This window comes from Scyliorhinus canicula, chromosome 5 (assembly GCF_902713615.1).
Source record: "Scyliorhinus canicula chromosome 5, sScyCan1.1, whole genome shotgun sequence".
NCBI classification, from domain to species: domain Eukaryota; kingdom Metazoa; phylum Chordata; class Chondrichthyes; order Carcharhiniformes; family Scyliorhinidae; genus Scyliorhinus; species Scyliorhinus canicula.
Window position 1 is genome coordinate 53,913,736 of NC_052150.1, and position 14,143 is coordinate 53,927,878.

Genomic DNA, 14,143 nt, shown 5'->3' on the forward strand with positions numbered 1-14,143 from the left:
TTTCTATGACACTGATGAATTGCCTGTGGAGCAAAATGCACTGCTGACCGAATGTGCTAATAAGTATGGGAGTGAGCATAAATCACTTCACCAAAATAGAGGGTGCCCAATACAATGCTGTCACTTTCACTCCAAGGTCAAGCGCAAGTCATTTACAAAAAAAAGACTTCCACGGTCTCTTTCCTTTTCTGTCTTCCTTCACATCCCCCACTGCTTTGCACTGCAACCGTGACTCCCAAAAGATTTTCCAGTCTTGTGACTGGTGAATATTGCTGTAAAACTGTGGGGAATTTTCACAATGAAGACCACAAGCCACTAAGCAACCCGATTGAGAAGGCTTTATTCCGCTTACTACTTTTAAAATCAGCACTCCAGACATTTGAACCCAATTTGCGTAGGTTAAATTTGAAGAAGGCCCCAGAGGGCCTTTTTTTTCAACCCATTGCTGTGCCCAGTCAGAATTAACCCAATCATTTAGGGATCCAGGGGTTTTGCAACAGATGTCTTTATTTTCAAAATTGTCATATACACACAGTAAGCCAGTCGTTTTTCCCCCCTCATCTGAAATTATGCCTAATTCTGGAGCTCTGCTAGCAGGATGTGTTTCGTTGACTCCCTGTTTAGTCGGCTTCCTAGGTCATTGCAATCTCCACGGTCCTCTTCTGTTGAGCGAAGGATGTCCTGGAGTCTGGCAATTTGCATAGGACAAGGTGGCTGCTGTAGGATCACAGATCCTGGAAGATCCTAGCCGTATCATAGAATAGAATCATAAAATGGTTATGGCGCAGAAGGCCATTCAGCTTGTCGGGTTGGCGCTACCTCTCTGCAAGAGCATTTTAACTCTCTCTCCCCTGCTTCTCTCCCCCCCCCCCCCCCCCCCCCCCCCCATAGCCCTGAAATCTTTATTTTTCCATTAATGATCCAATTCCTGATCCAGTTCACTTTTGAATGCTGTGATTGAATTTGCCTGCACCACACTTGGGCTGTGCATTCCAGATCCGAATCACTTGTTGCATAAAAAAGGTTTTTCCTTAGTCACCATTGCTTCTTGTGTCAACTACCTTAATTACCCTCTGGTTCTTGATACTTCTACCAATGGGAACAGTTTTTCTCTGCCTACTTTGTTTAGTCCTTTCATGATTTTGAATACCTCAAGTCTCCCCTTAACTTTCTCCTCTCTAATCTCTTTTTTTTCTCTTTTTTTATCATTTATTGTCACAAGTAGGCTTCAATGAAGTTACTGTGAAAAGCCCCTAGTCGCCACATTCCGGCGCCTGTAGCTACATAACGGAAGCCCCTCATCTCTGGAGTCACGCTCATTAATCTTTTCTGCACCTCCTCTAATGCCTTCAGATCCTTCCTAAAGTGGAGTGCCAAGAACTGGGCACAGTACTCCAGTTGAGGCTCAAGCAGTGTTTAATAAATAGGAGGGGAGGTGGGGAATGAATGTTCTGTTGCAGGACCTCCTTCCTCAAATGTGCTGCAGCTACTAATGTTTGAAATGCTGGCTGATGAGTTAGGAGGCTGTTCGCTCATCAGTACCTGATGCACTGGTGGAACAGCATTGCCAATTCCAGTTGAAGGTATTTCTGAAACTTGATCACATGATGTCCTGTCAACAAGGCATCTGGCCATATCATTTTGGATCAAGCGATATCAGATCCCATTACATCAATTAACATGACTTCTACAAATATTTTGGATTTACTTTAATGAAATGATTGGGTCCCCTGTAGTTGGGAATCTTTATTTGTGGTTTTATTAGTTACACTTAGCAACTGTTGCCTGATAGTTCCAAGAACCAGAAGATCACCCAAGAATAGGCGAAGTGGGGAAGCCTCATTCTCCATCACCCATGTACCACCAACTCCTGAGTACAAACCTCCCCCATGATTTCAGGACATCCATGATTCCTCGTATGTAATACGTCTATTACACTAAAGCTGTTTTAACAGCTGCTGGAATCCTGTACTTGCTGTATATCCAATATTTTAAGTTGTAGATGGACCTGGTTCATTGAAAGGTGTCAGTTGTTTGTAATTTGCGAGCCTCTGGGGTTTCAAAATGGTTTTGTATTTATTACAATCTAATTTATTTGGGACTGTCAAATGGTCTGTTTTTTGGAGGTGTTGCAATTGATATTTACATTTTTATTAATTTGTAATAATCAAAATCTTTTTGATCGAAAACAAGCTACGTGGTGTTAATATTTTATAGTGGACTTTTTAAAACTATTATATTTAATTATTTTTGATACAAAATGTTTTCTGGCAATCTAGTTAGTTTGAAATGCTAATTCCCTTGTGGAGGTGGAAGTAATGTGAAAAGGAGAATTAACAGTGTAATCGATAAGTGTGACTTTGTTTTTACTGTGCAACAACTGTTACTATTATGAAAATGGAGTGACATCTTAGACACATAATGGATCGTTTTTAGGTAAGGGATGTGGAACCAATATCGGTAAATGGGAGTGACGGTACATTGGAGTTACGGTACATATCAGCCATGATCTAATTGAAAGGCTGACAAGCTCAAGTGGCTGAATGGCCTTCTCCTGTTCCTGTGTTCAACTGAATTCAATGACAAGTGAAACTTGAACTTGGCATTTATTTACCTATATTCTTTCTTACTAAATAATGCTTCAGTCCAACTTTTAGTTGACGTAGTTGAGCTTTGCAACCAAATGATTCTGATGTGTTCAATCCATTTTAGAACTTTGCTTCCTCACTAAGATGCACTGGTTGCTTTTTAATTTTATTCAGAGTCTGACTGCTCTCTTATTTTAATGTAAGAAATCAGTTTGATGTTTTTTCATGGATTCTTGACAGAAATAGACTTGACTCAGTCACGACGCCAACTTTGTGGTGGCAGCCAGGCAGCGATCGAACGCATGATTCATTTTGGGCGCGAACTGCAAACCGTGAGTGAGCAGCTGAGAAGAGAATGTGGCAAAAACACAGCCAATAAAAAAATGTTACAGGTACCAACGTAATACAAATTTGGCTTGGTATGGAACTTTAATGTTGCTGAAAATGATAAATTGAGCTAGTTATTTAAAAAAAAAAAAATCTCAGGAAAGGCAAAGCACACATGTCAGTTTGGCTCCATTGGTAACCTTTGTCTCCTCAGACTCTAAAGGTTCTGTGTGTGAGCCGCATTGAGGATTGAAACACATAACCTAGCCAGGCATTTTAGTGCTCCCTCTCTATGGCTCTCTCTCTCTCTCTCTCTGGAATAGGGATCACAAATATTAGAACTTGCAGACAACACAAAACGAGGGAGTCTGATTAATTGGAGATTTGGGGGCACAGGTTTAGTACACTGGACAGATAGATGTCATAACATTTAAATGTGGGTTGATATGTTTTGGGAAAGGTAAAAATTTTGGTAAAAATTTTAAACTTTATCATAAGTGCATAGAATACAGAAGTAACTATGTAGACCATTAAAAGTGGGAGGGCAATCTGATAACTTTTCCATATATATAGGATTCTAGGTTTCATGGCTGAGGGTATAGAGAATATAAAGACAGAGGCAGTGGCAACTGAATTCTGACTGCCATTAGAAATTTCTGTCCAGTTGTGTCCAATTTGAGGAACAAAATGAATCCATACTGAGACTGGTCATGGCCATGACAAAGACACTTGTCAGGCTTTTGTTATGAGAACAAACTGAGCCATTTTCAGTTAAAGGTTGGCAGGTGATCTAAAAGAGATGTCCAAAATTATTGAATGTTGCTGAGGCAAATGGAGAAAAGCTATTTCAATGGTCATTGGGTTATTAACATGATGGCATCAATATAATTTCTAACTATCAAAAGAACAAAGACGGGCTGATAAATATTTTAAGACTTGTTAAGATGTGGAATGCTCCAACCAGAAACTGAGATGCAGAATCCAGGCTTTTAATAAGAATTTTGGATAAATGTTTGTAAAAAGTAATTGAAGGGAATGGGACCAAATCATCAGCTCTTTCAAAGAATTCACAGAGCTAAAATGGACTGATTGGCATCCTACTTTGCTGTAGATGCCTACAGTAGCTTCAGTTGGGATTGTTTGTCAGTCGTCACCCTCCCTCAGCACTACCTATATTGACTTATTTTCAGTTTGCATGATTTATTTTGCTTCAGAAAGCAAACCCATAAACTGACTGTCAGTTCTGATGCTTTTTCCCCATCAACTAATGAGAAACCTTATCATTAGAGGAAGGATGTGGAAGCATTGGAAAGGGTGCAAAGGAGATTTACCAGGATGCTGCCTGGTTTGCAGAATAGGTCTTATGAGGAAAGGTTGAGGGAGCTAGGGCTTTTCTCTTTGGAGCGGAGGAGGATGAGAGGCAACTTAATAGAGGTTTATAAGATGATGAAGGGGACAGATAGAGTGGACGTTCAGAGACTATTTCCTTGGGTGGATGTAGCTGTTACAAGGGGGCATAACTATAAGATTCAGAGTGGGAAATGTAGGAGGGATATCCGAGGTAGGTTAGGGTGTGGAATGGACTGCCTGCTGTGATAGTGGAGTCGGACACTTTAGGAAAAGTCGGACACTTTAGGAACTTTCAAGCGGTTATTGGGTAGGCACATGGAGCACACCAGAATGACAGGGAGATAACTTGATCTTGGTTTTGGACAATGCTTGGCACAACATCGAGGGCCGAAGGGCCTGTTCTGTGCTGTACTGTTCTATGTTCTATAATGACACAATTAAACAGTAAGCTGTATCACTCCATCTTTTAAAATTATAGACTCTGGTCTATTCCAATCTCAAAAATGTCATGATTTTGATTGTCATTTAATTAAGCTGCAGTTATCTGTTTACTTTCTTATTGATGTGTTTTTTGGTTTGAAGACCATTCCCAAAGGGCCCAGTGTCTGATTTATTTGCTTGGGGTCAGTTTCTTTACTCGTTGCATCTGTACTATTCAGCTAGAGGAATCAGAACTACCACATTGTTAGCCATATGCTATCTGCATCTTTTCCTTTGCAGACCAATTCACATTAGTTATTTGGTAGACTTGCTTCACAGAACCTTTTTGAGTGTTGCTCCAGCATGTTCTTAACACCTCTTGACCATACTCAGTCTCTTAATGTTAATTATGTGCACAGATGCACATGGCAGTTGCAGTATAGAGAACTCTGTTCTGTTTCACCTTTGGCATCCCAGTATGGTTGATCTCTATCAGAATCGAGAGAAGCATGTTGCCCAGTTCCTTGGAGGTGAGATGAGACCATTTGAGAGAACCACTAGTGAAGTAGAGGAATGCTACAATGAAGCTCACTTTTGCACTTTGCCAGCTGAAGTCTGCTAATAACTTTATTCCAGTGCAACTTTATTTTAAATTGAAAAATAAATGTTAAATATATTTGAAACAGGAAACGGCGTAAAAGGTTTCTGGAACTTTGATCGCAGCATCATTTCATTTCACCATTGTGGCGTTGGCCATTTTTAGTTTACTTTGTCCTATTGTAATACTTGAGAACCCGGGTCTTCAGATGTAGGCGAGTGGTTTATATGATTGAGACTGCCATATTTTTGGGTGCTGCTGAATCCAGTAATGGAACTTCAGAAAACAGACCGCTTATCCTGAGCTTGGAATCTCCACACCTTAGCCTGCTGACTTATTCCAGCTGTGAAGGCATCTGAGGGAACTGAATAGAGAGCTATCTAATACTGCTGGCTGTCTTGAGGGGAGGTGGAATCTTAGCTGCTGTCTCCAACTCTCCCTCCAGGCGTGGGATCGGATATTGTCAGAGACCTGCAAGAGAACAGTCCTTGGAGATTTACATGTTATTAATTCTGTGTGGGGGGAAAATATACATTTACCCTGATAACTGTCCATCATGATGCTTTTAGCTATCATGCAATTCTGTAGATATTGCTAACTTCTCACTCTGAAATAAATTTGCCTTTCCACATGCGGTGCAGGATGGAAACTTTGTCCCGTCAGATGAGTTTGCCCCACAATTTGTGAAAGGCCAGCGTCTGCTGCAGTTGGAAGTTCTAGTTTGTATCTTGCTGCAGATTATGGGGGTTGGAATTGAAGGTCCAGTGTCTCTAAGCCACTGTGTCATTCCGTGCTTTACGTGTGCTTTCTTTAACAAACTGAATCATGCATTTGTCAACTTGGCTTCCACATTATTCATGGTGTCATATCTAATAATTCAGAATGAAAGACATTTATATTATAATTCTTAAGTTATGTTTGCCATAGCATTAAGTTTAAGATCAACAGAGGCTGTGTCTTTTTGCTTGTGCATCACTTGAGTGTGATTTGATTTTGTCAGATTTATAAGCTATAATTTAGTAAATCTTTCGATAATTGCAATAACTTTCTCCTAAATACCTTTCTATATTGAATCCGTTTTTATCCACTGTTCACATTTTTCATATCTTTGCACCATTCAGGATGCATTTAGTCTGCTTGCCTATTCCGATCCATGGAACAGTCCAGTAGGATATCAACTTGATATAGTGCAAAGAGAACCTGTGTGCTCTGCATTGAATAGTGCTATATTAGGTGAGTACAATAGTATATTTGTAACAAAAACAGAAAATGCTTGACAATCTCAGCAGGTCTGATAGCATCTGTGGAGAGAGAATGGAGCTAACGTTTTGAGTCGGGACGACTCTGTCAAAGCTAGTACGTTTGCACGTTACTTTAAATAGATGTTCATTAATGCACTACCTGAAAGTGCGGTTGAGGCAGTTTCAATTGAGGCATTCAAGTGGACATTGGTGATTGTTTGAATACTTTTTCTTTGCACAGTAGGTCTTTGAATTTGGAGAAAGCAGTTAGGGAGGTGGATGGTTTCACACCCTGACCTCTTGCATCACTGGCTTAAGGGTCATATGTTTCTTTTCTCTCCCTTGTCTAGTTTGAGTATGATGCCAAGACCAAGTCATGTGATGAGCGAGTGCCCCAGAATTCAGCATAAAATCATATTGGTTGGCATAAGTTGATTATTTAACTAGGCCCACAACTAAACTACAAACTAGTTGTAAATAATGATGTCATAATAATAATCTTTATTATTGTCACAAGTAGGCTTGCATTAACACTGCAATGAAGTTATTGTGAAAATCCCCTGTTCGTAAATTAAACTTTCCAATGCCCTTCCCTATCTCCGTGATCTCTAGCCCCACAACCCTCCAAGATATTGCACTACTCATTCTGCCTTGCTTGTACTTCCCTAATTTTTAATCACTCCACCATTGGTGAACTTCAGTTGACTGAACTCAATTCTGAAATTCTATCCTAAAATGCTTCTTGCAATCTACCCCTCTCACCAAGCCTTTGGCCATCGACCCCAGTATTGCCTTATGTAACTTGTTGCCTAATTTCCCTCTATCTTTCTCCTTCCCTCCCAACCTTGCACACCCCTCACTATAAAAGGGAGGAGGTGAAAGGTAATAGAAACGTTGTCCTGGCACCTGGTCTTCCTAGGTAGCATTAGCAAAAAATAAATTGCATTGTCTGCAGTAGTGCATATTCATGCAAGGTTACGCCACATCATCCCCTCCCCCTCCCACACTCCCAATATCCACAAAACAATACTTGCAGCATTCGATCATTCCAGAGTAATATTAGAGGCAAGCTTGTGCTTCTTAAGTCCCCTGGCCATCTACAATGAATACGTGAAGCAGACTGATAACCTTGAGGCGATACTTGTCAGGAAGGAAGATGTGTTGCGCGTTTTGAAAAACTTGAGGATAGACAAGTCCCCCGGGCCTGACGGGATATATCCAAGGATTCTATGGGAAGCAAGAAATGAAATTGCAGAGCCGTTGGCAATGATCTTTTCATCCTCGCTGTCAACAGGGGTGGTACCAGAGGATTGGAGAGTGGCGAATGTCGTGCCCCTGTTCAAAAAAGGGAATAGGGATAACCCTGGGAATTACAGGCCAGTTAGTCTTACTTCGGTGGTAGGCAAAGTAATGGAAAGGGTACTGAGGGATAGGATTTCTGAGCATCTGGAAAGGCATTGCTTGATTAGGGATAGTCAGCACGGATTTGTGAGGGGTAGGTCTTGCCTTACAAGTCTTATTGAATTCTTTGAGGAGGTGACCAAGCATGTGGATGAAGGTAAAGCAGTGGATGTAGTGTACATGGATTTTAGTAAGGCATTTGATAAGGTTCCCCATGGTAGGCTTATGCAGAAAGTAAGGAGGCATGGGATAGTGGGAAATTTGGCCAGTTGGATAACAAACTGGCTAACCGATAGAAGACAGAGAGTTGTGGTGGATGGCAAATATTCAGCCTGGAGCCCAGTTATCAGTGGCGTACCGCAGGGATCAGTTCTGGGTCCTCTGCTGTTTGTGATTTTCATTAACGACTTGGATGAGGGAGTTGAAGGGTGGGTCAGTAAATTTGCAGATGATACAAAGATTGGTGGAGTTGTGGATAGTGAGGAGGGCTGTTGTCGGCTTCAAAGAGACATAGATAGAATGCAGAGCTGGGCTGAGAAGTGGCAGATGGAGTTTAACCCTGACAAGTGTGAGGTTGTCCATTTTGGAAGGACAAATCTGAATGCGGAATACAGGGTTAATGGTAGGGTTCTTGGCAATGTGGAGGAGCAGAGAGATCTTGGGGTCTATGTTCATAGTTCTTTGAAAGTTGCCACTCAAGTGGATAGAGCTGTGAAGAAGGCCTATGGTGTGCTAGCGTTCATTAGCAGAGGGATTGAATTTAAGAGCTGTGAGGTGATGATGCAGCTGTACAAAACCTTGGTCAGGCCACATTTGGAGTACTGTGTGCAGTTCTGGTCACCTCATTTTAGGAAGGATGTGGAAGCTTTGGAAAAGGTGCAAAGGAGATTTACCAGGATGTTGCCTGGAATGGAGAGTAGGTCATACGAGGAAAGGTTGAGGGTGCTAGGCCTTTTCTCATTAGAACGGAGAAGGATGAGGGGCGACTTGATAGAGGTTTATAAGATGATCAGGGGAATAGATAGAGTAGACAGTCAGAGACTTTTTCCCCGGGTGGAACACACCATTACAAGGGGACATAAATTTAAGATAAATGGTGGAAGATATAGAGGGGATGTCAGAGGTAGGTTCTTTACCCAGAGAGTAGTGGGGGCATGGAATGCACTGCCTGTGGTAGTAGTTGAGTCGGAAAATTTATGGACCTTCAAGCGGCTATTGGATAGGTACTTGGATTAGGGTAGAATAAGGGAGTGTAGGTTAACTTCTTAAGGGCAGCACGGTAGCATTGTGGGTAGCACAATTGCTTCACAGCTCCAGGGTCCCAAGTTCGATTTCGACTTGGGTCACTGTCTGTGCTGAGTCTGCACATCCTCCCCGTGACTGCGTGGGTTTCCTCCGGGTGCTCCGGTTTCCTCCCACAGTCCAAAGATGTGCAGGTTGGGTGGATTGGCAGATCCTATGCTTGCGAACATCTAAATGCAATTGTCAATTGCAAAAAGGGGACATCCTCCTTCTAGCATCCAGAAAATTTCCAAAAGAGATCAGCTAAATGAAAACCATTGAGCAGCAATCTTGTGGCTGAAGCCCCATAAACCTCTGTCAAATTGACCTGAACCTTTTGAAAGAAAATCTATCCTAATGAATTGTTCCAAATTCCCCATTTGTGTCCTGCCCATATTGTTCTCTAATATGGGCGGCATGGTGGTTAGAACTGTTTCTTCACAGCACCAGGGTCCCAGGTTCGATTCCCGGCTTGAGTCACTGTCTGTGCGGAGTCTGCACATTCTCCCTGTGTCTGCGTGTGTTTCCTCCGGGTGCATCCGGTTTCCTACCACAAGTCCCGAAAGACGTGCTTGTTAGGTGAATTGGACATTCTGAATTCTCCCTCAGTGTACCCAAACAGGCGTTGGGAGTGTGGCAACTAATGGATTTTCACAGTAAGTTCATTGCAGAGATAATGTAAGTCTACTTGTGACACTAATATTATTATTATAATATGCTGTGATGCTCCGATTGCTCAGATTATCTGGATGACTTTTTTTGTAAGGTAAACGATTTGTCTAAATTAACCATTTTCATCCTTCTTGCACATATAGTCCATTGTATTTACCAAGCGTTAACATGTTATTTTTTAGGGGAAATTGGATCAGCTTTTCAAATCTGTGTCTTAATTTTCAACTTGACTTATTTGGAAGCATTCTTGCCTTAAAACCAGAAGACTCAAACTCTTCTGGTCTTGCGTCATACACTTAGTTGTCAGTCTTTAGAAAATATATTGTGTCACTATTTGTAAAACAAATGTGGAAAATTCTGGCTAATGTTATGTTTTGCCAGAAGGACGTTATCTCAATTGCTATTTATGGGATGTTGGCTTTGTGTAAATTGATGGATCATAGTGTTTGCGGGTGTTTTTCTGAATGTGCAGCATGTTTATTTCACTGTTTTTGTAAGTAGGATGATTCGTCTAAATGAATCTTTTATACGGCTGTTTATTTAACTGAATGTTGCATAATCCCTAAATTGACACAATTGTTCATTCACTGTGTTGAAGTTGCAGCCAAATTTACTTATTGTGTCTTTCCTTTTTCAGAGTCTCACAATCTGCCAAAGCAACCCCCGCTTGCGCTCGCCATTGGACAGGCTTCAAAGTGTTTGGAGTTGATGGCCCGATTGGGAATTGGTTCTTGTGCGTTTGCCACAGTGGAAGAATATTTGCACTAGCTATGCATTTGTACAGCTCATCCCAGAGCTACCTTAACATTAGTGACCATATCCAGCACCAGGTCCGCTCAAGGGAAACTGACTTTTAATTTCCAATGATCTTTTGGGGACAGATCATAAATGTCATTCTACTTCTGCTTCCTAGTTTACAGCATGGTCCAGCTGTTTTCTAACTTATATGCACAGTTCATTGACATGTTTTGCATTATTTTTTATAGCAATGTCTGGAGGAGTTGTAACAGTGTAGTATGTATATCTGTTTCAGTGGAACATAACTGTGCTTCCTTATTAATTCCTCAAACATGTCAAAAGGTTTTCATCTGAAGTGGGCTGATTGAGGCTCCAGCTAAAATAAATGGTCCTTTATAAGGGACAGTGTCATTCATTCTTAAATATTTGGAAGAGAAAAAACTAATTGGCTAAAAATAATTTTAAAATGCTTTAATCAAAATTAAAGTGAGAATGTGTGAATAAAAGTATTTAGTTACAGATTAAAACCAAAAAACTAGGTTTTTTGTACTTTATTAAAATGTATCTTTTGTGATAAACCAAAATTTAAAATTGCTGTTGTGTGAGTGGATCTCCAATGGTGAGCATGTCTTAATACAAAATGGATAAAAATGTTTTCCATCCCTCTGATGTACATCAAAAAGTTAAATGCTTGAGTAATTTGGTAGATCTTTTAAGAATAGATGGATGGAGAGTGAATTTTTTTTCCCTCCCAAGAGTATTGTAAATCTTCATTACTCAGGAGCTGAATGGGCAGTCACACTTGTGAACGATTGCAGCGTGTTGGTCTCAGTGTTTTTTTTAAATCTCGCCAGGTTGTCTATGTGCACATGCTCTCCATCTCCATCTGTTCCCTTTCCCACTCTCCAAACATTGTTTAAATGCAGAGAAATACATTCTACACCCATCATTTTAACCATTGTAAAATAACAGTGTTAAGTACTTGTCAACACATTGTGTGGTAATGACATTATTTATATTAAACCAAATACTTAGTCAAAATCTGCAATGTCTTAATTTAAACTTTGTACACTCTGCATTTTTAAGCAGTGCTTGAGTGAGTACTATACTGCAATAAACAAATGTATGAATCATAATTAATCAGCTATTAAAGATTTAAATCTATTGAAATGGGTAGTGTTTATTTACTGGTCCCAACAGCATTGTCTGCATACTGAAAATGGAAACTATTTTTAAAATTGTGCACCATAATGGCCAATATTGTCTTATCCTCTAGCAGGCTCCAGAAAACTTCAGCCTGCACAAAATTCATGAATATTCAATACCTGACTCATTCCCTCATGACAGCATTGTCACTTTTCCCTTTGAGGCTAGGTGCTGACATGATTTGGCTTGGCAATCATCCCACATGTCACTGCTTATTGTAATATATAGTCTTTGAAGCAAATATTTTAAATACAGTATTGTCAGGTATTTTAAGCATACTTTTTTTTCATCCATGTCATAGAAGTATCATAAGCCAGGCTGATTTGTAACCGAATGTATGTTGTGAAACTGGAATCGTAACTAATGTGTTTTTATTTCCCCTTAATCCAAGAAAAATCTATTAAAGTTGCTTTTGTAATTGTGGTGATAATCAAAACTTTCCAGTGGCTTTACCTACAACTGGAAAGAATTTCAGTTGTAATTTTGGGTAATAGTTATTGCCTAGCCAACTCCACCAAAAATGATTCCTGGTAATTTATCAGTGCTGTTTATGGACCTTTCTTTGTGCAAATTGGCTGCTGCATTTCCTTACAACAGTGACTACACTTCAAAATGTTTATTTAGCTGTGAAGTGCTTTGGGATGTCCTGAGATCGTGAAAAATGCCACACAGGAACAAGTTCATTTTATAAATGTGCATTAATTCATGACATTGTATTGAAGACTTTCTATGCCTCTTTATTCCTGACTACTCTGCTGTAAAATATTGTGGTAATTAACATTGTAAATTTCTTCACGGAAAATTTGCAACTGAACAATATCTGCAGTAATAAATTATTACATAAATATTTTATTGGATATAAAATTGTGTGGTTCCCAAAATGTTAATTTTTAGGTTTGTTTTCGGGAAGGGGATACCATGAACAGAACAAATAAATACTTAAACCAGTTCAGGGCTGGTGCATGTGACTGAATGAAATGCACTCGGTAAACACACTGTACACACACAGCCGTTGTAACCAGCAAATCTGACTTTGTGATACTTCCCTAAAGTTTTGTGACCATCTCTACCTTCTGAGCAGATGTTGCAGACCGGCAAGCAATGTTTGAATTCCTATTAGCTTTCCAGCAATGACGTATGTATTGCAACGGTACTGGGGCATGGAATATCTAAAATTGGTTTCAGCCCAAGGCCAGTTAGAATTAGTGGTAACACTAGTGTTATCATAATTTGGCCTCTGAAAAGCACAGGAGAGAAGAGCCTGTCCAATTTTTCACTTTCCCTGCTTTGAGGTTTGCTGGTTGCTTGGCAATTCCATCTGTCGCTGACATTGAAAACTGAGCCGAATGAGGAAATCAAACCTGCTTCCCTCCGTGGGGTATTTCAATATTTGACACAACTTCAATATGTGGTGGTTTTATATTTTCTGACGCTACTCATTCTCCACTTTTCAATTTTTTTGATGGTCTCTGGTGGAATTGGATACTTTGTAAAGTATGACTTGGACTTTCAAGATTATATTGTCAGTTTGGTTCAGATGTATCTTCAACACCCACTAATGCAGTGCTTCACAAGTGTGTTTCTGCTTCAGACCTGTTGTGGTCCAGAGTGAAAATTTGCTGGAAGAGGGAAACAGGGATAACAGCACAAAAAACAACTAAAACGCCTACCATTTTTTGCAAGCTTTGTTAATACCGCGAATCAAGCCTCAGAACTCATTGGATTAATGACTGCAGGCCTATAGCATAGATTGTAGGCTGACCCTTCACTGCAGTGTTAAAGCATAAGAAGTTAAAGCAAGGATCCATCTGCCATTTTGAGACTCATCACTTTGAATTGTCCTGGTAGACAGTTCAATCATTTGAAAAAAGGACCAACTAGCAACTCCAAAAGGAAGCAATTCATCCCATCATGTCGACTGGCTCTGTAACAGCTATCTGTTAGCCACATTACTTACATATTCCTCATACCAATGCTTGATTTTTTATTTTCTATCTAATAATTTATGTTACAAGTCATTTCATTTAGCAATGTGCATGTACAGAATTTGAACTTGTATGCACTGGAGTGCTGCTCAGACTGCAATAGAGAGTGGCAATTGGAGTTTGATGACCGAGGGAGTTAAATTGTACCTGAAGTCTAGTCTTAACAGTTAACCAAAAGTTGCTCTTTGGGTTGAAGCTGGTGAGGTTTGGTTCTAGCTTTGAAACCGGGCTGAAACAGGCTCCACTTGCAGCTACAACAGGTTAATTAGATAACTGGCTTAAACAGGTTTCCAGAGGCTAGATTCAGTTGAGTGTAAAATTAGACATTAGAGTGCT

General features: G+C 40.2%; 1 protein-coding gene across 3 annotated transcripts in view; it reads left to right on the plus strand.

Moving 5' to 3' along the window:
* ranbp9 (RAN binding protein 9) overlaps positions 1-12,484 on the plus strand; it is a 175,223-nt gene extending 162,739 nt beyond the window's left edge. For 2 of the 3 annotated variants that reach the window (XM_038797078.1, XM_038797080.1), the window contains exons 12-14: positions 2,829-2,980; positions 6,405-6,516; positions 10,516-12,484. In XM_038797078.1, coding sequence (XP_038653006.1) covers positions 2,829-2,980; positions 6,405-6,516; positions 10,516-10,646 — 395 coding nt within the window. In that variant the 3' untranslated portion in view covers positions 10,647-12,484. The remainder of the gene's footprint in view (positions 1-2,828; positions 2,981-6,404; positions 6,517-10,515) is intronic. The other variant, XM_038797079.1, reaches the window with a different exon arrangement.
* Positions 12,485-14,143: the final 1,659 nt, after the last annotated feature.